This window comes from Chelmon rostratus, chromosome 16 (assembly GCF_017976325.1).
Source record: "Chelmon rostratus isolate fCheRos1 chromosome 16, fCheRos1.pri, whole genome shotgun sequence".
Taxonomy (NCBI): domain Eukaryota; kingdom Metazoa; phylum Chordata; class Actinopteri; order Chaetodontiformes; family Chaetodontidae; genus Chelmon; species Chelmon rostratus.
In genome coordinates, this window is record NC_055673.1 from 5,344,407 (window position 1) to 5,369,620 (window position 25,214).

At 40.6% G+C, this 25,214-nt stretch overlaps 3 protein-coding genes across 4 annotated transcripts; all 3 read right to left on the minus strand.

Annotated features, from left to right (window-relative positions):
- Window positions 1–1,135: 1,135 nt before the first annotated feature.
- Window positions 1,136–7,475, minus strand: LOC121620113 (serine/arginine-rich splicing factor 10-like). Of its 2 annotated transcripts, none has more exons than XM_041956064.1 (6): window positions 7,368–7,475; window positions 5,759–5,863; window positions 4,586–4,689; window positions 3,444–3,615; window positions 3,258–3,311; window positions 1,136–2,461 (listed from the first exon to the last, which is right to left on the minus strand). In XM_041956064.1, exons 1-6 carry the CDS (start codon window positions 7,430–7,432, stop codon window positions 2,239–2,241), a joined length of 723 nt encoding a protein of 240 aa, XP_041811998.1. In that variant the 5' UTR covers window positions 7,433–7,475; the 3' UTR covers window positions 1,136–2,238. The 2 variants fall into 2 exon arrangements, with proteins under 2 accessions (XP_041811998.1, XP_041811997.1); XM_041956063.1 differs by having other exon boundaries at window positions 1,136–2,467.
- A 292-nt stretch (window positions 7,476–7,767) lies between these two features.
- Window positions 7,768–8,996, minus strand: LOC121619838 (fatty acid-binding protein 10-A, liver basic-like). Its single transcript, XM_041955764.1, is given in 5 exon segments — window positions 7,768–7,818; window positions 7,947–8,036; window positions 8,632–8,804; window positions 8,880–8,966; window positions 8,969–8,996. Coding segments are annotated over 5 exon segments (429 nt in total).
- Window positions 8,997–9,986: 990 nt separating this feature from the next.
- On the minus strand, window positions 9,987–24,434 carry LOC121619362 (Na(+)/H(+) exchanger beta-like). The gene is made up of 13 exons (XM_041955024.1): window positions 24,284–24,434; window positions 23,768–24,200; window positions 18,635–19,095; window positions 16,967–17,217; window positions 16,091–16,308; window positions 15,541–15,737; window positions 14,002–14,091; window positions 13,753–13,823; window positions 13,290–13,463; window positions 12,276–12,390; window positions 12,085–12,183; window positions 11,699–11,771; window positions 9,987–11,575 (listed from the first exon to the last, which is right to left on the minus strand). The coding sequence occupies exons 2-13, from the start codon at window positions 24,054–24,056 to the stop codon at window positions 11,307–11,309; spliced, it is 2,307 nt and encodes a 768-aa protein (XP_041810958.1). The 5' UTR covers window positions 24,057–24,200; window positions 24,284–24,434; the 3' UTR covers window positions 9,987–11,306.
- Between the last annotated feature and the right edge of the window lie 780 nt (window positions 24,435–25,214).

Genomic DNA, 25,214 nt, shown 5'->3' on the forward strand with positions numbered 1-25,214 from the left:
ACTTATAGCCTGTGAAAGACAAAAACGATCAATAGCTGCAATGCTCTGCTGCCATTTACCTCGCAGCAGTGTGAGTGGACTGACTGCCAGTCCCTGCGAGTCATTAGGGGTGAAATGTGTTGCAGAATATTCAATCGTTTGACACCTATTCCTGGCTGAACCCAGAGGACCCTGAACTGTGATGCCGTGGATTCACACAGGATGGAAGTGGTGCACTGGGTTGACACCGCTGATCTGAGAGTGCCTTGAGGATGGATTGTATGTTCAATGCATCCCCTGGACTTCAGGGAACTGGGACATAACATTTTTCTACATGTTATAGACAAAATGATGATCAATTAAGAAAATAATTTGCATAAAAATGGCACTCACAGACTAAAGTGACTAAACCAAAAGGTATTCACTTACATATAATGATAGATAAGAAAAAGTATCTTATCATCATGTATGAGAAGCTGAAATTGTCAGTCGATGCAGCCTGAGCTGCAGTTTATCGACACGGCTGAGGAATTCGTATACAACAGTATACAACAATATACCAGCAGTGGAAGCATCTTTCATGTCCAACTGAATTATCACCAATGTGCTGAACCAAGTTTCCCTACAACCGCATCCATCCTGCAGGCAGTAATACATTTCCTAACAACAACAGAGGACAGCACCTTTCATCTGCGGCACTTGTGGGAACTCCTGTCTTAAAATAAGCTTTAATGGCTGTATATGAGAGCAATAGTTCATACAAAGTTTCTTGGTTCAGTCACCACCCTGTGCTCTAGCTCTCCTCCACGCTGCTACTGTACTTGTTTGATCAATGTTTTTTTTCAATACAGTGATCAATAGGGCACGTCCGATTTCATACATGGTTGCTTCTTCACTGTGGATGTAATTTCAGCTGTTCCTCTCAGCTACTGATCCATTAAAAGGAAATCAATGCCTGCGGCTGGACTGACGGATTCTGCTGGTTTGTTTTCCATGCAGACGACTGCAGACTGCGTCAGTTTTCTCGTAACACTCAAACACCTCCCTTGACAGGGACCGTCTGCTGCTTCTGCTTTTACCCCCTAAACAAATCTAAATTTCTTTATCTGAAGTCGATCAAGTTGTTCACAAACTGAAGTCGCACACGGTCTCCTTTGACTGAATGTTATCCATTTATTACTCAAAATAACAGTTTCTTCCTACTAAAGATAGAAGATTAGGAGAATAAAACATGCAGTGACGATATTCATTCTGGAAAAACCATCAAGTCGTGGAAACAGATGAGAAACTTTTGTTCCTCCTCTCAGAACTGAAATTTAGAGAAATGTTTCAAAAAATAAAATAGCTCTTCAAAAGGATTGATCTTACAGAAAACACCACTGAATGAAAACAGACTCATGTACATTTTAAGCAGTTTGTGGTTTAAGTCACTGGTCGACAAAGTTTTAACACTTTCAAGGCCCAGAGCAGCGTTTCTGTGCATTTTTGCCCCAGCGCTCACATACTAAACACCACAGCCGATCATTTTCCGACACAGACCATAGCCGATATATTTTTTGATGTTTTTCTTCCAGACAGCCACTGGCTCATTTCCGCAGTATGGAAATCTTTGACTTACTGTGACTTAAAACTACAAGTCTTTCTTCGTCAAGCTGAGTGATGGAAATGAGCTGATCAGTCTGAGAGTAGTGGAGTAATAAACTGATGATGATGATGATCTCAATGTTCACTACGACAGATTATCTCAAGCAAGTTTTAAGTTTCTGAAACTTAAAACTGAAACTGAACATGTGGCAGAAGAAAAACAAAAAAATCTACACAAAGAGGTCAGTAAAGTAAAATGTACCAGATTAGTTCTAAATGTGATAAAACACACAGAAACGCTGGTTTGGTTCATCAACAGACTGATTTCCTGTTAAAATACTGAATGTTCTTTTTTGCAAAAATGGGTGCATAGGGTTTAGAGAGCAAAAGTCAGTAACTATGTATAAAAAAAGACAATTATTCCTGGCCTACTACCACTGAACACAGAAACCGTTAAACGTTTCATATTCCTATCAGGACATCTTACCAAAACAATTTCATAAAACCAAGCGAAGGACCAGCATTGTTCTTAAAATGGAGCCGCAAAGACAAGCTTTCTACAAATGCTTCAGTGGACGTTACATTCATGTCAAAACAAACAAATCTTTTCTCGACAAATGACCAACTCCGGTCCATCTGACATAATGACGGAGAAGAGGGGGAGCAGATACTGTGCTAGCGTCCTCCTGACTTGCGTCCGGCCCAAGATCGGGACCGAGAGCGTGAACGGGAGCGTGATCTCGACGCGGACTGGGACCTGGAGCGGGATGGGGAGTGTGTCCGTCTCACTTCTTCCTCGGTGTAATGGGAAGTCGACGCTGGGTTGACGTTCTCTCGTGGAGATGCCGATTTGGAGCGTGATCGAGATCTCCCTCTGGACTCTCTGCGAGGCCTCTGCCTGTATCTGACAATCAGACACATTATGTAAAACCTGTCGACCGTCTGGAGACTCAGCTAAACTTCTGGGCACTTCACACAACTGTCCCATGAGTCAAAGGTTAAGACAATTTAGTTTTTTCTATGACACTCAATTACAACCCTGATTCGGTAAAGAGCTGGGACGCTGTGAAAAACGTAAATAAAAACAGAATTAAATCATTTCTAAACAAATTGTGTTTACTGACAAGTTTTATAAGGTGTTCCTGAGTCCATGCAGTAATCCCCTTTATCCAATCATGTGTTCACAAAGTGTTGAACCTCGCTCCATCCTCGCTTGTGAACCACTGAGTCTTTCCAGGATGATTCATACCCAATCATGATGCTATCACCTGTGACCAATCAACCTGTTTACCTGTGGATTGATCCAAACAGGTGTTTTTGGAGCTTTCCACAACTTTCCCAGTCTTTTATTGCTCCTGTCTTGACTTGTATGAAACGTGTTCTGCCATCAAATTCAGAATAAGCAGATATTTCCAAAAATCAATGAAGCTGATGAGCTCAAACATTAAATATATTGTCTTTGTGCTGTTTTCAATTCAGCATATGTCAAACGATTAGCCAGTTATCACATTCAGTTTTATTTGTTTTACACAGCGTCCAAATTTAATGTATCTAACAACTTGACTCCTAAAATAAATTCTCCAAATGTATTTGTACAGTTAATATAATTTGACCCAGGCTGGTCATTACCATGACCAAGACAGAAAGAGAGGAACAACGCACAACCTCCACACAGCGTCAAAGAGAAGTTGTACCTGTCGTCCTCGCGGCTCCTGCTTCTTCCTCTCGCATACATCCGTCCACGAGACCTGAATAAAGTGACAAAAATGACAAATGATAAATGACATTTTATTCCTTTTTCCCTTAAAAAAAAAAACATTTTAGTGCAACAATAGTGAGGAGTCAGCCTGCACTAACAAGTCAGTGAAAGAAAAACTCACTCTCGAGGACTCTCCGACCGTCTGCGATGACGATCATAAGACGGGCTGCGTGATCTGTATCGGTCGTAGCTGCGGCTGCGTGAACGTCTGCGCCGGTTGTCGCGATCATAGTCATCGTATCGGGAAGATCTGCCCGGAGAACGCCTTTCCTTTGACTTCATCTGGTTTGGTGCTGATGTGAAAAACAATCATGAGGAAGGGGTTAACCCAGACCAGAAACCTTTCTCAGGTATGACAGTGAGCTCCTCTGCAAGATTTCTTGTATTTTCATGTTTGTTCTTTTTTGATAGGACAACGGCTAGAGCTAGACACTTTATTATTATTGGTATGTGCAACAAATATTGGAATGCAAAGCACTTTCTGCCCCATGAGGCTGTAGAGTAAATTCAGAGCAGATGTGAACCAGTTAACACTTCATTTAGATGGATGCACAAGGCTGCATCTATCAGGAAGTGCCTGCAGTGAATATTTGCATAAGATAAAATCACACTGAATCACAGAGGGCACAATCTGATGCTGCGTATTTTACAACAGGTCCTGAAGGAAGTTTTGATTTGTCATATTATCAAGAGCCCAGGTGGAGATAAGAACTCCACTTGCGCCATGCCAGTACACGATGACGGTCAGTCGGCAAGTAATGGAGCCGTTAACAATAATGTTGTGAGCTGCCAAACGACAAAAAGCTAACAGGATTCAACTTTTGAAAATGTTGCAGGCCATCTGAGTCAGCAAGTATCACAAAAAGCATCCTGCCTTTAACAGGAAACACCTGCTGAATATTTTCCTCAGTTTTTATTTTTCAGTGTGCTACCACAGCACTTTCCTGTCAAACTTCATTCATCAATATACCCTCCAGTCCACCACCTGCATAGCTGCACATAATCTAGCAGCAGAAAATCAATGTATTACTGATGCTCTTATACAACAATGCTGTTAAGGATGCCTTTGTGCCAACATTTAGCTTCTTCAGTGCAGCCAACAGTATGTTGCTCACTCACCTCTATATTCCGGGCATCATCCTTAAATCAGCATCTAACACTGTAGAATTTAAGCCACACTGACAAATTTGTGTCTACAGCAAAAGTACTAGCAGACAGACTGAGTATTTGGTTGTAAATAATAAATGAAGTTTTAACACTTACTCTTTCGGTCACCCTGGGCAAACTGGATTTCAATCTGCCGGCCACAAACCCACTTCCTGTCCAAGCTGTGAAGAGCATCTTCTGCATCACGCACATCCTCAAATATGCTGAGTGGTTAAGGTTTTTTTTTTGCACTTATATTTGGTAAGGCCACACAAATTTAAATAAATGTTTTGGGCTTTTTTCTCTCTCTCAGAGGGATGAAGCGAGCAAAGGAGAATACAATTTCCCTTTACATAAAATATTAAAACATCAATTCCACTGTTCTTTTATGAACTCCACTTTTTAGTACTTATTTTATCTGTTGTGCACACCCTCTTCATTGGTAAACTGTATTTTAAATGAATGGTAAGAGGGAAGCAGGGCATTCATCAAACATTGTCTTTAATTTGTGTGGCCTGATTTCTGTGGTAAAACAGCTTAAAATTACAAATTCTGTGTTACATGTTACAATATGGTATAACAAGTGAAAAAAGCAACACACAAATGCACGCACAGTAGATATCTGTAGAGATAAAAGATGAAGCAAGCTTTTCAAACACTTAAAATAATCATCTAAGGGATCAGGAGTACAAATATAAAAACAAATCAAATACATGAATAGTTGATTAAACTGCTTTGGTTAAAATTAAAATGTCATCGATATCACAGGGAAAGTTGATTTCGCTGTCATGTCAAATTTGTGGATTTGTCTTTGGAGGATACAAAATAATTCAGACTTGTTACCTTTGCCCATGCTTGACTTTGAACTTCATCTTGATCTTTACACTCTTTAATCGACTCCCACAGAGACTTGGGTTTCCTGCTTGCCTTTTCCTCTTAAACCTCTTTTCTTTTCCCAATTCTTTGCCGCCATATCCAAGCTTTGTCTCCGTTCCCTTTTCCTCTTCATGCTTTACTTTCTCTTTTCAACCTTTTCCCTCCCTCTGATCCTGAAGGTCTGTGTGACTTGTCTTTACAGCTACTCTATATGGGTCTTTGTTACTCTTTGTGGCCGGTTCCACAACTGGACGCTTTTACATTTTCTGAAGCAATAACAGAGAAATATGTGTGTTAGATATTCAATCAAATTATGTGCAAGAAAAAGTAAAAAGCATATCTTCTCTGCTGAAAGGAAATAAAAATTTGTTAGCAGGAGCAAAAACACAGTAAAAACTCATTGGGAAAGGATATTGAATGTATGCAAATCCTCTTGGTTGACGTGTATAGAAGTCAAGTGGGATGTAGACATCTACTATCGGCCCATAGCGGCCAAACTCACGCCGCAAATCCTCAGGCCTGAACACCGTAAATACAAGTATGACTCAACTGACCATCATGGGCAACTTCTACCTACATCATCACCCAGTAACAACAGCTGGGAGATTAGCTGATGAGAGGGCTAAAGGGACAGTTCACCCCAAAACACAATAAAATGTTCTGACCTCTCACCTGGCGATCAGACCCACCTGTCTGTATACTTTCTGTGTTATTTGTTCAGGAACAATTTCTATTCTATGGGTTGTATTTTGTCATACAATATCTATTTTGTGTTTTGGGATAAACTGACTCTTTAAGATACACCATTTTGTTAAACATGCACTTCAATGTAAAACCCACGAACAAGTCTACAGCTGACATAAGCAGATGCAGCACTGTTGCCACATTCAGGTTAGATTCATATCAAATGTAAGTGTAAGCAAAAACTTTCAGCAAATGAAGCTAATTATGTCTTTTGCATGGGTCAATGTGTTACCAAGATGAAGAGAAAAATACAGCATCAACACACTTTTCCCAGCATTCAGACATACACTGTGAAAAACAACACTGTGCAGTTATTGATAATATGCACCCAGACTATGAAAGAGCAACGGTAGTCAGCAAAAGTTAGACATTTCTTAGAAAATACACCTTTTTATTTGGGAAATTAGTAGCCAATAAGAGTCTGAGGCGAAAAACCCAGTTAGAGAAAATCATCGTGCACCACAACACCCGGCAAATTCCTGCTTGACACATAATTCTGGTTAATTTGGGGCTGTTTTGACTTGCTTTTGCCCCTTTAAAACCGTTAAATTAAAATTCTGGACGAGCAAGTAACTATGTGTGACAAAGTAAAGGACTGATTTTTATCGATGGCTCTTTTTAAAAAGTTTTCTATATTAAAGTTAACCAATTTAATGCCTTGCTACGCTTTTATTTAGCACACACGAACGTGTAATATTGACTTTATTGCAGGATAACTAAGGCTAAACGTTAAGTGTATAACAGTTGACTGATGTTACAGTATAACATTATCAGGGTTAGCAAACCCAGCGAAATAACTTGAATTAAACTGATAACGGCTAATTAAAAATTACGGCACGTAAGCTAACGTTGGCTAGGACAATTGAAAAATGAAGTCCAAACAAATAAAAGCCTTTTTTTAAATTGCAAATCACCAAAATATTTAGCTAGCTTGAGTTGCGTTGTTAGCATTAGCGTATTTATAAACATGAAAACGTGCAGTCAACGTGCAACAGAAACGCAATGCAAACAAAGAAATGTGACCATGACAAATTAAGTCTCATCAGAGACCACTACTAGTAGAGCTTTTGTTTTATTTTAGCTATGTGAGTGAAATGTTGCTCAGCTACTAATATTTCTCACTTAAAAGCGCCTCTGCACGCTGGTTTAACATAACTTGAGGCTACGTCGAGGAGGCTAACCTTAGCTGCTAAGCTACATCAACTAGCTACCGTTAATACGAGTTAGTTGGCGTTAGTGGATGATCTGCGGTTCTACTGGCGTCTGAATGTGGACTCACCTGGATTCATCGGAGATGTTTCGGACAAACAAAGACGTGTTTGGGGGCCTCATGTATCTGGCCATAAAGTTACACTCATTCAGCAGAAGAATTTTTTGGTAACCGAAAATCTGCAGTAAAAAAAAAAATGTGTTGCGCTTGCGCACACATAAGGCGCCTCTTCATTCTTCCTCTCACACAAAACTCAGGCAAGAGAAACCCACATCGCCCTCTGCCGATTAAATCACGTACACCACCTGCAGCTGAGGCAGAAAACTGGTCTCAACAACAACAAAGAAGTTGGTTTATTTATTCATTCAAATGTATTCATGAATGTATTCGCTTTTTTCATTGTATCATGTCCAGATGGCCTCCCGCTTGAAGAGGGTTTAAGAGTGATCCATTTGGTGGCTGGTGTTCGTCAGACTCGTTTGCTTCTGCTGATGCAAGTTACAGAGCCAGCAGTGAGTGTCTGGAAAAGTGAGGAAGCAGAGACAGAAAGAAAATATGGCTGATTCACATAAAAAAAACCTGCAGTTTCTTACTAATACTGAATCCCTTGTCTTTACAGCAGTTTTTAAAAGAATTACAGCCACTGACCTCAACCATGTCATCCCCTTGGATCTCTCGGACACAAGTGAACTTGTCGGTCACAGCAATCAGTTTGCCGTTTTCCTCACTCACCATGCACTGCAAGACCAAAAACATTGCATGGGGCAGTGGTTTTCAAAATTGTGTCACAACCTCCTTTGTTAGCCAAAAATAAATCATGTCTCCAGAGCATAAATCAAATTAGTTTTTAGCAGCTGCTGGAGGTGGACATGCAAGACACAAATCTCTCCTACTACAGTATATTGATCGTGAATTGAAGAGCAAGATATGCTTCATCATACATCTGACATTTCCTCAATGAGCACAATCTGCTTTTCTTTTCTTTTCTGTCATCCATTCCAAAGATCTCCATTATTGTGTCTGAACACATTTTGACGACCTTCACCAAAGGAAATTTGACTTGCTTGGTTATTTTTTCTTCATGACTCAGATTCTTACATCTTTGTATGCATGCAGCAATATTGAGGGGGATCTCTGCATCATTTACAACATGCCCTTTACTTCAAAATGCACAAAGACAGGACTGACTGAAATTTGGAGACTGAAGCCTACATAGATCCCTGAATGGAGACACTTGTATGGGTTAAATATTGGCACCATCAGCTCACATACAGTTATCACGTCCTCACTCCTGTGCCCATAATATTCATGAAGAGTTTGAGGCTTGAATCACCTTAAGCTTCTTGCCATCCAAAGCAGTCATCTCTGACTCCTTCCCGATGCTGAATGAGTGGACTTTGGTGCAGATGGGAGTCTTCATTGTGCAGGTGAAGTCTTTGCCATTCTGCTCAATCACGATCACTGGTTTGACATCCTTTCGCATTTTGATAACCATTTCAGGTGCACCTTGAAGACATTTTTTAAAGTGTGATGTATACATACATACGCAAACAAATGCTGAAAATATGAAAATATTCTTACCAATTACTTTTAAGAACTCCTCAATATTTTCCTCAGAATAAACTTTCCAAGTGCCGTTGAAGTCCATGCCTGCTTGTTGCGTTACAGGAGGATGTTTGTTGTTCTTGTTGTCATCATGCCATCATACACACTGCTGGTTGGCATGTTGGGGACTTCAAAGTCCCTGTTATTTGGACTGGAATTCCCAGTGGGAGCCATGATGGGCTGAACTTTATCTTAGTCCTTATTCAAAGGCTGCTGTATAACATCTTTACAGAGTGGAACAACAGATGTTAAGTAACGTGTAGGTCATGTAAGGCACCAGATACCAGGAAGGTGCATGTTAAGACGGAATGGATCAATAAAATCCAACAAAATCACAGCATATTAACACTGATCTTTGGCAATGGCATACCTTTATTTCAGACAAAAATTAAAGCTTCCCTGTATTTGACAAATATTTATGACTTGTACTTATTTTTTTCCAAAATATAAAAATACTTCAACTGGCAAACACACACAAAGCAAATACATTTTAAGGCAAACGTGCAGACAGCAAAAGCTCAGGCAGTTCAGTGCTGTGAAGTGCAGACATGAAAAGGCGATTCACCTCCTGGAAAAACGTCTCGAAGCATGTTCAGTTACCAGGAACACAGATTTGTGGAGCTTTGTTACAAAAATGTTGACAAACTCGATTGCTGCTGGAATGTTACTGAAAAGACTACAAAAAAAACTCAAGCTCACATAACAGTCACATTGTAACGAGAGCACACGTGGAGCACACTCTGGACAGAAGCACTTATTTTCCTTGTGCAGAGGGCATCTGTTAATACTGCGCCATGTTGCAATCCCTGAGAAAACATTGATCAGTCATGCAGCGATGTTACATACAGTGCTAAGCTTCTTCACAGACCACGGTCAAACAAAACTTGCAGTTTATTCTTGACTTTCAAGTTATTTTCACCTTATTGGATCACCAGATTTGTGCTCTCTGTTTCACCAGGAAATTTGTTATACGCTCTTTTTAATGCTAACAGTGTAGTCTGATCGATCCGCATTTCCGAGGCAGATACCAATGTTGATATTTGAGGGCTTTAAAGATGGAAACAAGCATTATGAATAGGGGCATCTTCCTCTCAAATTTTCTTTCTTTTTTTTTTTTTTTTTAGGAATTTTGAGTATTGCACAAAGGGGGATGCAATACAATCCTACCCGACTGTGTCCATCTGTGTCTTTCTGAAACAGACTCACTGTAACCGGACAGCTGTAGGCCAGAATATAAACTGGGTCTGAGCTTCTCTCTCGCTCTCCTTTCATTCTTTGCACACAAATTTCTATCACCTTCCACGTGAGCAACCAAGTGAACCACTATGAATGCCTTCCACAAGAGACTGTCTTCAAATGTGCTTGTTATCCTCATATTTGAACAACATCCGATCCCCCCGCTCTGTATGGCGGCTGGCTTTTTTATCCCTCCGTCCTGAGGCTGCTCATAGGCACAGCAGTGCTTTGAGCGGAATGCTAACATCAGTATGCTAACATGCTCTTAATCAAAAATACAACGCTAACATGCTCACGTTGTCATGTTTGCCATCGCCGTCTTAGTTCAGTGTGTTAGCATGCTAACATTTGCAGATTAGCACTGAACAAAGTGCAGCAGAGGCTGATGGGAATTAGTTTTGCAGGTCAAACTATAAAAAAGGTGATGACGGCTCCAGATTAAAAATTCATTTGGGGGGAACATGAATGTCTGGATCAAATTCCATGGCAATAGTTGTTGAGATACAGTATTTCACCAAAAAAAAAAAAAAAAAACAAATTTCAACCTCATGCTGGCAGATGTAGGAAAAGTAATCAGCATCCGTCCTCTAGGAACCATGAATGTCTGCTCAAAACTTCACTAAAATCCATGATACAGTTGTTGAGATATTTTGGACCAACGTGGTGCACTGCAGTTTCTTACTGGCCGACACGTATGTTAATACTGAGAAATCTGCGATGGGCTAATATCAGCCGAGACAATCAAGATCTGTCGAGCTCTACTTTAAAGATTCCCCGTACTGTGCTGTGAGGGGGTAAACTCCGACCGTCTGGTGCTTCAAGCTTGTTAAAACAAGCGCTCTGTCTGTTTTGCACTATTTGAGGCAATTCTCCTTGTTAAGACACAAAAAACTGATGCTTGGCTCACTTCAGGCTGTGATAAAATCCTGAAATAGCAAACGGCCAGTGGTGTATGCTTTGGTAACGTGTTACATGACAAAAATCCTTATGAATTTACTGAGCAAAAGAACGATCGAACACGAACACGGAAAAGAATAATACTTCCAACACTTTAAATGAATAAATATCAAGCTTTGCTACGACATCAGAGCTCTCCATTCACTGAATACAGCAGACGACACGAGGAGGTCATGAATCATCCTCTGCCTTCAAGAAATATGTGCTTTCTTATGAGAGGAAGGAGCCGTCTCCTTCCTCTTCCTTGTTTGGACCGGGGTCACTAAGGCAGCGGGATAGTTTCAGCTGGTCCTGCTCTTCCTGCTCGTCCGGCACCTTGACCCTCAGCTCAGCGCCGCCTTTGGCTCTCTGTGCGCTGCTCTGACTGGGCCTCTGGGGTGACTCGTTCAGCAGGCTGACGGCATCAGGAGGGCTGGGATTTGGCTCAGCCGCTTGGCCTCTGGGGCTCTCGCTGTTGTCGTAAGTGTAAACCTGGTGTTCTGGGATGCAGACACAGTTCGGTGGCGTATTAGTGCTGGTCGTCTAGGTATATATTATATATATTCCCCCATATAACTATTAATATACGATAAGATAAATTCTGGATTGTATGTTTTACCGACCTGATTCAAAGCAGACTTTTCTTACTGGTGGCGTCTCCTGGCGGTTTGCAGGAACTGTGAGGTAGTGACTCATCTGTCCACGAGACACAAACGTTTGTCAGGAAATTTAGGATATGCATCAACATCTTGATTAGGCTGAACTGTCGTTTAGTGACCCTCCATTCATTCTAATTGAAGGTGCGGAGCGAGGCGACTGCACATTTCAACACCAGCACTCTTAACCACAGTGAATGGGATCACAACAGAATCAACTTGCAATGAGATAAAGTTCACAGAATGAACTGGTCTCAGCACAAACAGCCACATCTGTAAATCCGGTTAGAAATGGAGACCTTGTTTTTCCACAGCTCCAACATCCACACACAGACGGTCAGTGATAAACTCACCCTCCTCTCCATCTCCACCCTCTGCTTCCTGAAGTGAACTTCGCTCACGTTGTCCTCGAACGGGTCGAGCATCAGGTCGTGTCTGCTGTAGGATCGGAGCTGAGGAGCAAAACCACATTAATTATTTCCAGAGTGCTTGTCATTAAAAACCTGCATGCACTGGTCACGTGCGCGGGCATCAACAAACTGACCCTCTGTCTGGTCTTCTGCAGGTTGTTTCGCAGAATCTTTCTGATCTCTTGCTCGCGACTTTTCGAGATGCTCGGGATCGCCCGTCGTCTGACCGGCTCTCTGGGCTGAATGTTTCTGTGGAGACGAACAGAACATATCATTGACAATAAAACAATGAACTTTCCTATCAACAAATTCCATCAAGAGTCTGAATAGACCTGCACCAAAGCACAAAATGAGCATTACATATGTCTGCAGGGCTTATTCTATACCAGTAGTTTACATTTCTTTTGGAGGCAACAGGCATGAACCAACTGAGCAAGTAAAAAATAAATGCTTTGTCGAGCATTAACGCTTTAACTGCTGTGAAAAAAAAAAATCTGTGGAGGCAAAGAACAAATTGCAGATTCCACTACTGGCGATACGTCCTGCTCGGTCCAGGACCTGCTGAAGTTTTAGTCTCCATGGTTGAATCAAGAATCAAGAATCCTTTTATTGTCATTGAGCATGTCAACGAAATTTGCATTGCAACATGCTAACATGCTAACATGCAGTAAAAATATGCGTAAATGCAATTAAAAGGAAATATACCAGAAATCGAATATACTAAGACAATAAAAATGTATTAAAACAATAAAATATACCAACAACAGATGAAAATATACTAGAATGTATATACTGAGATTTAGCTGACAATTAGGTAAGCATGTGTGTGCTTAAATGTTAAGTACACAGAAGGTGCAGGTGAAGGTGAAGGTGAAGGTGAAAAAGTGACCACTGATCAATACACTGACACCTGCTTTACCTCTTCAGGTAAGAGTTCAGACTTTTCAAACTAACTTTACATCCTGAGCTTCATTTTTAACAGAAATCTAAACATTCTGGCACCTTATAAATTATATATAAAGGGTTGGTTCACCCCCCCAAAAAACAGAAACAACAACATGTTTTGTCATGTGACACTAGAGGAATGTCACACTTGCCGCAGTGCAACTCACGAGCAGGACAGTTCAGGCGTTCAACCTCACACTTACTGCATGGACACAGACGACACAATCGTGGGCAGCTTGGCGGCGCTCCCGCTCTCCACCAGCATCATGGCCTGTTTCATCTCCATCTTGTTGTAGAAGGAGATGAGCTGAGGCTCGGTGGAGCGTTCGCCCGCGATCAGCCACTTCTTCACGTAGGTCTTATTGAAGCGGTTGAGCCTGAGCCCACAGAGAAATCGCTCATTAGTTCATTTTTAATTGTCTTTAATTAAGACATTTATACTGTCCCTCATTCTCTCAGCCACAACCAAGCAAAGCCCTTCAACTTGGAGGTACATAGGCAGTCCATAATATTAAGAAATATCCTCATAAAACACATTTTTTAACCCCACTCCTCATATAAAGCTTGCAGGTGGACATGAGTGGGACCACCGGCTGTTTCTCTGTGACTGTCTTCATAAAAGACAATAACAGGGAGGTGGCAGAGGGCATGTTCCAAAAATCATACTTGTCTTTCCAGTGATGATGTCCATAATGGCCGCAGATGCATTCAATTCCTGTGAGGAGATGATCCAGGAACTGAAGACAGAACGAGTTTTAGGTTATTTCTGCTCAATCTTAATGATGACCTAACAAACAGTGCGAAATCGACAGAACTTCACTCTTTTATGTTCTTTAATGTCTTTAACTGTGACTCTGTTCCTCTACTGCACGCTGTTAAAACTCAAGTTGTGAAATAAATCACTATTGATCTCACCTGTGTGTGAATCTCCTCATTAATTGATCCTTTGTTCTCCTTCTTCTTCTTCACTGCCAGAAGCTCCACCAGAGGCCTGATCGTCATTCCCTGCAGACAGAAACAGGAGTGAGGACATGTGGACAGCATGTGTGTTGTAATGTTCTCAGTGTAGACCACACTGGTTGATAGGACACACTGTGGTCAGACTAACAAATAACTTGATTTGACTTGAAAAGGAAGCAGCAACGTGCAGAGTTGTTGCAGAGGTTACTGGTTACCCTACCGAAGAGAAAACCTGACTTATTACAAAAACAGGAATGACAGAATTAATCAAATATCTTTCATGGAGCTTTGTTTATTCTTCTTTTTCACTAATATATTAATTGCTTTACTTTTTACTCCTATAAAAAGTCAGGTTTGCTCATACACAGTGGTAGACCGATCAGCTAATTGGGTGCTTAATTGGGCTGTTTTGAGATAATCTGCCTCGGCCGATGATGTGCTCACGAGGCTGATTAAAGAAAAAATGTCGGCAGACACGTCAGAGACAGTTTTTATTTTCAAATATTTTTCTGTCTTCAAATGAATGACACATTAGTGTTAAATACATGTTCACTGGCACCAAGAAAAGATGCCGCTATGTTCTTCTGTGTGCACTAACATTGTTTATTCATTTTGAATTACTTATGTAATATTGCTAATTTTAATCCTCCCTCAGAAACAAGGAGATGCTGCTGTCTGCTGATAGATGCTGTTGCTAAGTGCACTAAAACTTTTGCTTCTTTTTAAATATCATTCATAACTTTGCCCTCAGCAAAGTTTATATTTTTTTGACCTGAGGTGAGTGTTTATATACTTTTTCTATTCAAAATAGGTGCAGGCTATGGTTGGAGGACGTCATGTCCTGCCTTAAATTGGAGAAAATTAGATACTCACTTCAACAATCTAATAAGAAGTTCCAGAAGACATGGGGTCCCTTTCTAGAAGCATTCCAGAACCTGTAATGACTTGGCCCTTGAATACAGCTCAACTTTTTACACTTTTTACTCTCTGATTACATATGGTAATACAGTGATCTGATACAGCGACTAGTGAACTGGCAGTGACAGGGGAGGGATTTATTTATTGTTATTTTATTTTTATTTTTTATTTTTTCTTATATATGTTATTTGTGCATGCCGTGATTGATGTACACCTTGATTCATTTTCTGTCTTTGTAACACCTATGTAGTGTTGCACATTTATTATATTGACAAAACTTCAATAAAAAAGATCTTGAATTAAAAAAATAGGTGCAGGCTGCAGACAGAGTGCAGATCTACTTAAGCACACAGAGATAATACAGACAATAACATTAATGTGAAATAAATGTTCATTTAGGTTCAGCAATATTATAGCTAATTTCTTTTATTATTAATGAGTTATTGTATTTTATCAGATGAAACAAATTGTTTCATCAGATGTTGGTCGACCCCCGGTCATAAGTAACTTTATGCTTTTGCAAATAAAACAGACAAATGAAAATGTCTGTCATACGAACTGCTCGGCCGCTTTCACCTGCACAAAGACAGTGAAGAAGATGACTGTGATGATGGCGGTAAGGAACATGTTCTTCATCTCGTTGTTGGTCAGCAGGAACCCCAGTGAGAAGGCTATGGCACCTCGCAGGCCACCGTAGGCCACGATGAACTGGTCCTTTTTGGTCAACTTCACGATACGGAATTTATTGATGATGTATGTGAGCCCAATGACTCCTGAAACACGCAGAGAATAACATAAAATAGATTAAAAACAAGAGGAGAGAGAAGAGGAAAAGAGGAGGCACCATGAACTACAAATAAATACTAATAATATCCCATTATTCATTAAATCTGTTTCATAATACTGTCTCTTTTTATGAATTGGGCAGCTACACTTTTTTTTCTGACAAATCATGCATGGTATGGTGGGTGGCTCTTAATAATACAATACCCATGAGCCTTAGCTGCTGCGGCGAAAATGCTAAGACTAAATTGATCTAAAATGCTATTGTCCTCATATTTGAAAACCTTTGGGATGTTAGTTAGCCCTGACAAGTCACTATATGGCCATGTGTTGTCGTACTGACCCAGCACTCTCGACACCAGGCAGAGGATCACAGTGAAAATGACGAAGGTCCAGTTCCAGGCATGAGGGCCGGCCACAGTGGAAACACCGAGGAAGATGAAGATGAGCGTCTCGCTCACGCTGCTCCACATCTTCAGGAAGTATTTGATGGTGGTGTACGACTTGTGGGAAATGTTGGCCTCCACGTATGGCCGCATCATAACGCCACATGCTATCAACCTGTTTGAGACAGGAAGGAAACAAGAAGAGAACTGGGAACTTAACAACCCAGAGTGAGGTTTGGCTCGCATCTGTTAGCTTAGCATAAAAACTGTAAACAGGGGGAAATAGCTAGCCTGGCTCTGCCTGAAGGAAGCGAAATTTTACTGAGTTTTAGCGGTGCTGCAAAGAGTCAGGCAAGCTGTTTCCTTTGCTTCCAGTCTTTATGCTAAGCTAAGCTAACTGGCTGCAGCTTTAATATACAGATATATGTGTGGTACCAATTTTCTCATTTCATTCCGTAAAGTGTATTTCCCAAAATGTCAAAGTATTCGTTTAAGAAAAAAACTACAACAATCTTGTAAAATTACTAAAACTGATATTTCAGTCACTGGATTATAAAAGATTATTTCATTATTTGAAAAATATTATTCTGCTTTAAGTTTTTACTCCCTGTTTTTATCTCCTCCCCAAGGAAGTAGCAAAGAAAATCAGTGAAAATCTTTTCACAGTCTCTTTCAGCCCGTAGTGAATCATTCATGGTGGCCCTTGATATGAAACTAGTTGAAATTGCTTGTCCTGCGTAGCTTTGTTCAACAAGCATGTTAAAAACACGCTGAAAAAAAATCAAGCAGGCATATAACAGAATAACGGTCCCATCCATAAAACGAGGACTTACGACATGATCCCCGACAGATGGAAGACCTCAGCCGAGAGGTAAGCCATGTAGCTGTAGAGGAAAACGAACAGGGGCTCGATGACTCGGGTATGGGAGGTGAAGCGGGACGTGAAGGCACCCAGGATGCCGTAGATGGCCCCCACCATGATGCCTCCCAACGAAACCACGAAGAAACAGACCACGCCGAGGACGGCGTCGACCACAGTCACAGTCCCTGCGTGGGAGAACTCCTCGAACAGGTGATACAGAACCTGCACAGAGAGACACGCCTCCTCATTGCCTGTTGTGTGTTTTATTCAAGGTGAATGTCAGCATTTGCTGCTGTCTGCTTGTTACCTTTCTGAACGATCTTATGATCTCGGACTGTTTATTCACCGTTTATCTCAGATATTGATATAATTTTAGACTCTACACTAACTTACACCTAGCTAATTAAACTAGAGTGTGCATTTCTGCTTTTTTTTAGCCTAGACTGATTGATATAAATGGGTTGGACGAAATAATAGAAACACCAGTGAGTATAGCACAATGCACTTCAACAGCACCACAAACTACATCCTCAAAAATGATGTGAAATGAGAATGAAATGAGTTGAATCAACGCTTCTCTAAAACAGCTGGACTGAAACTGAATATTATAACCTTCTTGAAGGGACTGTTGCATTAGGCTGTGGTAGCTTGGTGTCCCTAATAAACTGGGAATTAGTGTACGTCACAAAATAAAACGCATCATTTTTATTATGACCAGTGGTTGTGGCAGCAGCAGCAGCAGCATGCTCATAATGGGTCCAACAGGAATACGAACAGCACTTTAAATAAAACTGTCATCAAGCAAAAATCCAAACAAGGACAGAGCTGGATTTTAAACTTAACTTCTGACTCCATGAGACAACAAAGTCTAACTCACTGTGTGGAAAAATGCTCCAAACAATTGTCTTCATGAGCTAACAAACTTATGTGTTTAAACTGTACGATTTATGCTGCAGAATCGTCTTCTTTCCCCACAAAATGTCACTAATTTTGAATTATCTTGATAATATTATGACAGAATGTATAATTTCATATAGTAAAGGCCGCCTGCATTTCTATTACCTTTTAGATTAATATGATAATGCACATTTCTGGGTCAGTTCTAAGCATGTTGTTTGTATTGCTTGTAGCTCTAATGCACACAGCAAAGTCATACATTAATATACCAATTAATTTAAAATGCTGATTAAATGCTTCGGACAATCTTACAAACAGCACATTTGATCTCTGGAGGAGAGAACACAGACATGAACGCTGATGACGGTTTGCGGCACATTATCAGTTGCCGCCTGATAAGAGGGCTGACTCGTCAATTACTGATCACTGAATACAGACTGAAGCAGCAATGGAATAAAAACAAGGACGTGAGTGAAGAAAATGTCATTTAAATTCAGAAGGACGGCTGCAGCTGGCCAAGGTTAGAGCTGAATGATAAGTTGTTTAAATAATTAATTTGTGATAATTTAAGCGATAATGAAAGAATCGTTAGTTGCAGCCTTAGTCAATGTGTTACTATTGTTAATTCCAGAAGATGGAAATACTCAAATTAAGTACTTCAAATGTGTACTTTAATGCAGCACTTAAGTAGATGTACTTAGTAACTTCCCACTGCAGCCCCTCCAGCCTTCATTTGACTCACCACAGTGACGGCGTCATTGAGGAGCGACTCCCCGAACACGAGGATGTGCAGCAGCTCGTTGATGTGGATCTCCTCGAACACGGCCAGGACGGCCACGGGGTCCACGGCCGAGATGATGGCGCCGAACAGCAGGCAGGACAGCAGGTCCACGCCGCCCAGCTTGGCCCCTTCAATCTGACACACGCCGTACATCATCCCGCCGACGAAGAAGGCGTTCCACAGCGTCCCCACCACCGCGAACACCAGGATGGTGCCCATGTTCTCTGTGAAGGCCCGGATGGGCAGGAAGTAGCCGGCATCGAGGATGATGGGGGGCAGCAGGTAGAGGAAGAAGAGCTTAGAGTCGAGGACGGGGGCTTCTTCTCCGATGGCTTTGATGATGCCCCCCACCAGCAGGCCGACGACGATCAGCAGACAGCTCTCTGGGACGACGTTCGACACTCTGGGAATGATGTGAAAACCTGCAGAGAGAGAAGATTTGAAAATTATTAACTTCATATCCAAAAAAACTTCGATCAGAGCTTGAATTTAGCAAACTGCTAAAAGTATTTTGGATTTGAGAAAAGAAAAAGTGAAAATCGTTCACTTTTACTCCTTCTCACTAACGTCAGAATACATCCTTTTTATCTCATTTCTTTCAACTTAAAATGCTCTTAAATTAAGGAAATCTGAGGACAAAGGATAAGAGTCAGCATCCTGGGTGTCTGCAGAGACAGAGGTGAGCCGTCTTTAGGAATAATTGTCACTGATTATGATAAATCATCCGAAGCATCATGTAATGTTATTGTTCAGAATAGTTACTAGTACTAATACTGGTTAAAACTGTTGATTCCTCAGATGTACAAATAAGTAAAGCTGCCATTGTTGTTTTTGCTCTAGGCATCTTCAATGTTGGCACTCGTCAATATAAAACTAAATTCCTCTTATTTTCTCTGCAGAATTTCTTTATTTATTTTTTTGTTTCCGTTTGAGACAATTTCCTGCTGTTTTCACAGACAAATGTAATTATATTGTTGGTCGTTTTAGATGTTAGTGAATTCTGGAAACATTAAGCATTTCACACAAATGAACTTAACCTTATTTTACTGGGAACTCTTCATAATTAGCATTCGGTCTGTTACTGAAAGGAAAAATGAGGGGCTGCAACGAATGATTTATTTTCTTTCACCTTATCTGTTTCTTCAACTGATTTATCCTTCTATCTGAGGTAACGTCTTCATACTGCTTGTCTTGTCAAAACATCAGCAGAAATATTAAACCAGCTCATGTGTTAGTTTTGCAATATTTTTGTGAAAAAATATTTCTGCATTTTATATTCCAGGTATTCAAAGATCTTATTTTTTGTCATTTCTATTCACCTCTTCAGAAACATTAGACTTTGTTTACAATTGTGTGAAAGAGTACCCATTATGATCAAATTGGCCTACTTTCCAGCTAGCCAACATGAGCCTGCTGCTAACTTTACTGTAGTTGTGAACTGTTAGCATAAGTAGCTAACTAGCACAACTTAGACAAATAAGTAAAAGATTGATCATTTGTTGTTCAGTATGAACATTAAACCTGCAATGACTTGTTTTTTGGCTGCGACAACAAGCTGTAAACACAACAACATCGATATATCATCACCTTTTAAGTTGACATGGTGAACTTGTTAGCAACAGGTTGCTAATTTACACATCCAGCAGTTACACTAGCTTTTATTTTGAGTGATATTTGTCCACCTTAAAATGAAAAAAAGTCCAATAGTCACTGTCTTTTAGCTCTGCTTTTGCTCTCTACAGCTCATAAGGGACAAATCCGACTCTTTAGCTGATAAATGCTCCACTATCTTCACCAGCTGGTTGCTAACTGTGTATAGATGTATAAAACATAGACGTGGTCACCTATAGGTTCATTAAGAGCCATTGTGAAGTTTAGTGACAGCGGTCTTGGCAGTGGCTGACTCCTCCAAACACCTGGCTAATGAAAAAATGGGTAAGAGGTGGCGGGTGGGTGGAGCTGTGGCTGGCCGAATGAAGCCTGGTTACCGAAACCTAGCGGCTAGCTGCCACTCAAAGCGGCTGTGTCCATAATTAATCATAACTTTAAGCCTTAATATAATCTAAATGAGTGAGTGATTTAAAAATTCATCCCAGTACAGCTGTCATGAGCGTCAAAATTAGCTACAGAGAGCAAAACGCTCTCTCATTCTAACATGGGGGTCTATGGGGATTGACTCGCTTTTGCAGCCAGCCTCAAGTGGCCGTTCAAGGAACTGCAGTTTTTGGCACTTCCTCATTGGCTTCATTTTTCAGCTGTGGGTTGTGTGGAATTCAAATGATTATTGTCAACAAAATTATGAACATAGTGTATATTTAACCTTGATAAAACACGTTTGCAAGTCATTTTTGACCCATTTATGTAATACTAGGTTCTGATGAGCTTTTAAATCAATCAATATGATGTGAAAGTTATGCTGAATATGAACACACAGACGGCTGTGGGCCCGGTTCACGTTGAACAGAACATTGTAACTGCTCTCTTAGTTTCATATTTGGCCCGTTTGTCTCTCAGCTGAATGAGGCCTTAACATTCAGTCCCTCTGTCATGTGATGTGGGGTCCGGGCCGCTGTAACAAATGTTTTCTGCGAGTGGTCTTGTGTGCAGGCGTCCTCGCCCCCTCCTCTCCTCTCTGACTCTGCACACTGGGATCTTTGTTATCGAGCAGTGCATTAGGACAGGAAGTCGGACCGGCCCTCGGAGACAACAGCTGGACGAACAGATAAGATGCCAGAGAGCTTCGGTCTGCTTACTCAGCCAACGGCAGACCGCAGGACAGACTCCTGGAATCAGGATCATGTCTGCCCGGTGTTTTGACATCATTATGGTGGCATGATGGGTGTTGTCATTAAAAAAAAAAAGTCAAAATGCATCATTGTTTATACTCTGTACTGTGGAAGATCTCTGTCTCCTCGCTGTAATGAGGGCTGGAGCTACACTGAGGACGTCATGTCCTCTGTTATCACGTGTCTAAAACTTTCTAAAATAGGTCAACATACTTATTCTTTCTTCCTTTTTTTTAAATGCATAAAATAAACAGGAATTTTCCGAAAATTATCTAAAATATACTTAAATAAAAACAAATCAAATGTGATACTTTGTGATTTGCTTAAACGCTGTGAAATTTGAGTGGAGTTTGGTTGGTGGCTGGTCAAAGATTTCTTGGGTAGGTGGGATCAATTCTACAAATGCTAATAAAATACAGCCAACAAATTTTTGGAGAAACCACCATAAGAAAAAATGCTAAAATGAGTTTTTTCAGAAGAACTGAGTCGACCGATCGCCTGTGGGACAAGTTCTTGGTAGCCAAATGTTTCCTGCAGTGTCCAGAGTTTAGCCTCTCAGCAAATGAGGAGTGTGAAGGTCACAGACATACTATTATAGATGTCCAGAGATATATTTAACCCCTACAATTAGTCTGAACTGCTTTCAAATGTTTTGCTAAAGCTAAATTTAAACTCTTGTGCTTCAACATTTGCTTCGACTACAGACAGACAGACGCTCGCACCATCAGGTCCTGAAATAAGTCAGTGGAACATAACTGAAGCGGTCTGGGGAAAGACCATTAGTGCTCTGTTACAGCTCAATGTTCATTCTTTCAGCAGCAGAAAGTGGTATCAACCATCTCTGTCTGCAACTACAACATTAATCTACTCATTAATAATTACACTCATTTCTAACTGAAGGTTTGGGGGTTTTGGCAGGATGCTGTAAGTGACCTTCTGAAGAAGTTTGTGTCATTAACAAAACAAAAACAAGATCACTGATCTGCATAAAATGACCGTAGGCTCACTAAAGGCTACGACAAATTGCTGCAACCAGAGTTCTAACAAGAAAGAACACATTACAAAAACTTTTTGTCGATGAAGCTCCCCACGGCCTCGGCTCAGAGTATCTCTGTCTATGAGTTGCTTAGATCACCTCTGGCTGTCCTCCGGATTGAAGCTAAACATTCACATTTAACCACCAGATGTTTATCTTGTATAGCTTAGTTCTACATTTTTATCTCACTATTTTTTATTATTTATTTTTTTCTTATATTGTTAGTTGGTATTTTGTATTGATTTTTAGCCTCCTTACTTGAAAGCTGTTGTTTTTTGCATGCCCTTGTGTTTCCACCCTTTGAGCTGCTGGAAATGTAAATTTCTCTTTGGAGATTAATAAAGTATCTATCTATCTATTTATCTATAGTTGGTGAAGCAGCTTTTCATGATCCCAACTCCTGAAGATAACCAGGTTTCATTATATATGCAAAAGCAGACTAAGAACAATCCCTTTCTCCTGTGTTTTTGATCAATTTTGATTGCTGCCTTGCGTATTCTAACTGAATCTGATTATTGTAGCTTTCATCGTTACAATTATTACCCTTTGGTCATCACTTTATGTGATTGTTGATGTATTACTTTTGGATTTTGTGCATATGGATGTTGCACAAAGACTGAGTTGGCTGAAAGCTCTTCATCAGGATACACTGCAGTCTTGTAGCCTGTGCAGAATGTCTTTGAAATTCTTCACTCAAATATGTTATATTATATTGCTGTAACTTGTTAATTTTGTGGTTTTTCATAAAAAGCTGCATCTTGTAATCTCATGTGACATGACGGCTCAAATGTCTGGCTCGAGATAAAAAGTCACTAACTGGAGTTGTTTGGCTATGTTTGCATGTATGTAGGTACATGCATGTACTGTACATACTGTATGTTGCCCATGTGTGTATGCATGTATATGAAGCATGCAGAAAAAGCCCAGTTTATTATTTTAATGTCTGTCCAGTTGGTCTGTGGAAACTCAGCAGCTGGCTGCTTTTAGTTGAACACCCTCACTAATGATTTGTCTCAATCACAGTTGTTCAGGCTTGGTATTCAGTTTTTTCCTCTTTTCTGTTGCTATATAAATAAGCTTGAACCATTTTCCAAACGTTCAGAACGAAATCTGGACGCATGAAAACTGTAAACTGACTAGAAAAGGCCATAATGTACAGTTTAAGTCTAGACAACCTGCACCCTTCAATCAATCATAACCCAGCCCCCTCTGTAGTGGAGTGGGAGCATTAATCAGCAATCAAGAAATCCCTCTGTAATTTGAGTCACTCACCAAGTTTCATCAGCAGGGCCAGGAGGATCCACAGAGAGATCTCAAAGGGCTTCCTGACGTGGTCGTAGTTGAAGGAGAGGACGGGGAAAGCCTTCCTGGGAGCAGTGGAGTTACTTTGATGATGGGAGTCCTCCTCCGTCACCTGGGCAGGGTTTCTCCACGTCTCGTTGTGTCCCGCAACAGCATCACGACTCGCGGAGGCAGCGGAGACGAAGACGAGCAACAAAACGCACAATGAGCCCGTCAGACGCGGTCCGGAGCTGCTCCGGGCGGGACGGAGCACAGCCATTTTCAGACTGTTTGACGGCTGCTGCTCAGCTCTAGATCCGATGAAGATGAAGATGAGGATAGTACGGGAAGCGAGCGTGGTGCGCCGCGGAGAAGCGCGCACTTTTACGCACAAACTCCCCTGGCTTCTTCAAATTACGCATAGCTGTAAAAGAACAAACGGTGGTTTATGTTGCAAACAGGAACAAGCAGGCTGCTATCATCGGTGGGTGGTGGTGTTAAACTAACATCACGCTTCTTGCTCGCCTGCTGAGATGATTTCCAGCCTGATGGTTTGTTGCCGGGTTGATCCAAACTCGTTTTCTCCTCTGAGGATCCGCATCAAGCGGTTGCATCCATCAGGAACAAATCTCTCACGCTGGACTCGGTTTCTCTTTAACGCGCAGCTCCTTCAAAGTTCAGCGTTCAGAGTGAAAGTGACATCTGCTGGAGAGGAGGACCACAGCGACCACCTGTGCGGCGGCGTCCACAACAGGCGCGCGTCTGTGGTGCAAAGCTCGAAGTTCACTTAAACACAGTTTTTAGGTACTTTTACTTGAGTATTTTTATTTTATGCTGCTTTAAATTTCTGATTCACCACATCTCAGAGAGAAAAAAAAATACTTTTCACTCTTTATTTTACAGCCAAATAATTGATGATTTTGCATAAATGACCAGTTTATATTAATGTTAATGTTAGAAGTACTCTGATCTTCACCTTCGGTAAAAGTAGCTATACTACGGTGTAAAAAGTGCTGTATTCCACACCTTTCTTAAGTAAAATATCAATATACTTAAAGTAACAAAAGTAAAAGTACTCATTATGCAGACTAATTTCAGAATCATATATATTACTGTATATTACTGGGTCAATATTATTAGTATTACATATTGCTGGGTATCTTAATCTATATTTATATATATACATATTATTTGTTGATTCATATTTCTGATGAGTAAATAAATGTATCAAAAAAATGTAGAGAGGTAGCTTTAGAAAGTGGCAAAACGTGGAGATACTTAAGTAAAGTACAAATATCTCAAGTAGTTGAGTAAATGTACTTAGCTACATTTCACCATCCACCACACACATCTAAGAGGAGTCATTTTCATAACAAGTACTTTTACTTGTACTCTAATTACATTTAGTTGGTACAGTAATCATCTGTACATTTACTAA

Coding starts and splice junctions, on each gene's coding strand:
- LOC121619362 (XM_041955024.1), bottom strand. CDS start 24,056: ATGGCTGTGCTCCGTCCCGCCCGGAGCAGCTCCGGACCGCGTCTGACG. Junction 12,391..13,289: donor GTGTCGTCTGTGTCCATGCA/GTAAGTGTGAGG, acceptor TCGTCTCCACAG/AAACATTCAGCCCAGAGAGC. Junction 11,576..11,698: donor AAAAGTCTGCTTTGAATCAG/GTCGGTAAAACA, acceptor TCTGCATCCCAG/AACACCAGGTTTACACTTAC.
- LOC121620113 (XM_041956063.1), bottom strand. CDS start 7,432: ATGGCCAGATACATGAGGCCCCCAAACACGTCTTTGTTTGTCCGAAAC. Junction 4,690..5,758: donor AGAGGATTTGCATACATTCA/ATATCCTTTCCC, acceptor ACCACTCAGCAT/ATTTGAGGATGTGCGTGATG. Junction 3,312..3,443: donor CGGTCGGAGAGTCCTCGAGA/GTGAGTTTTTCT, acceptor CACTTTATTCAG/GTCTCGTGGACGGATGTATG.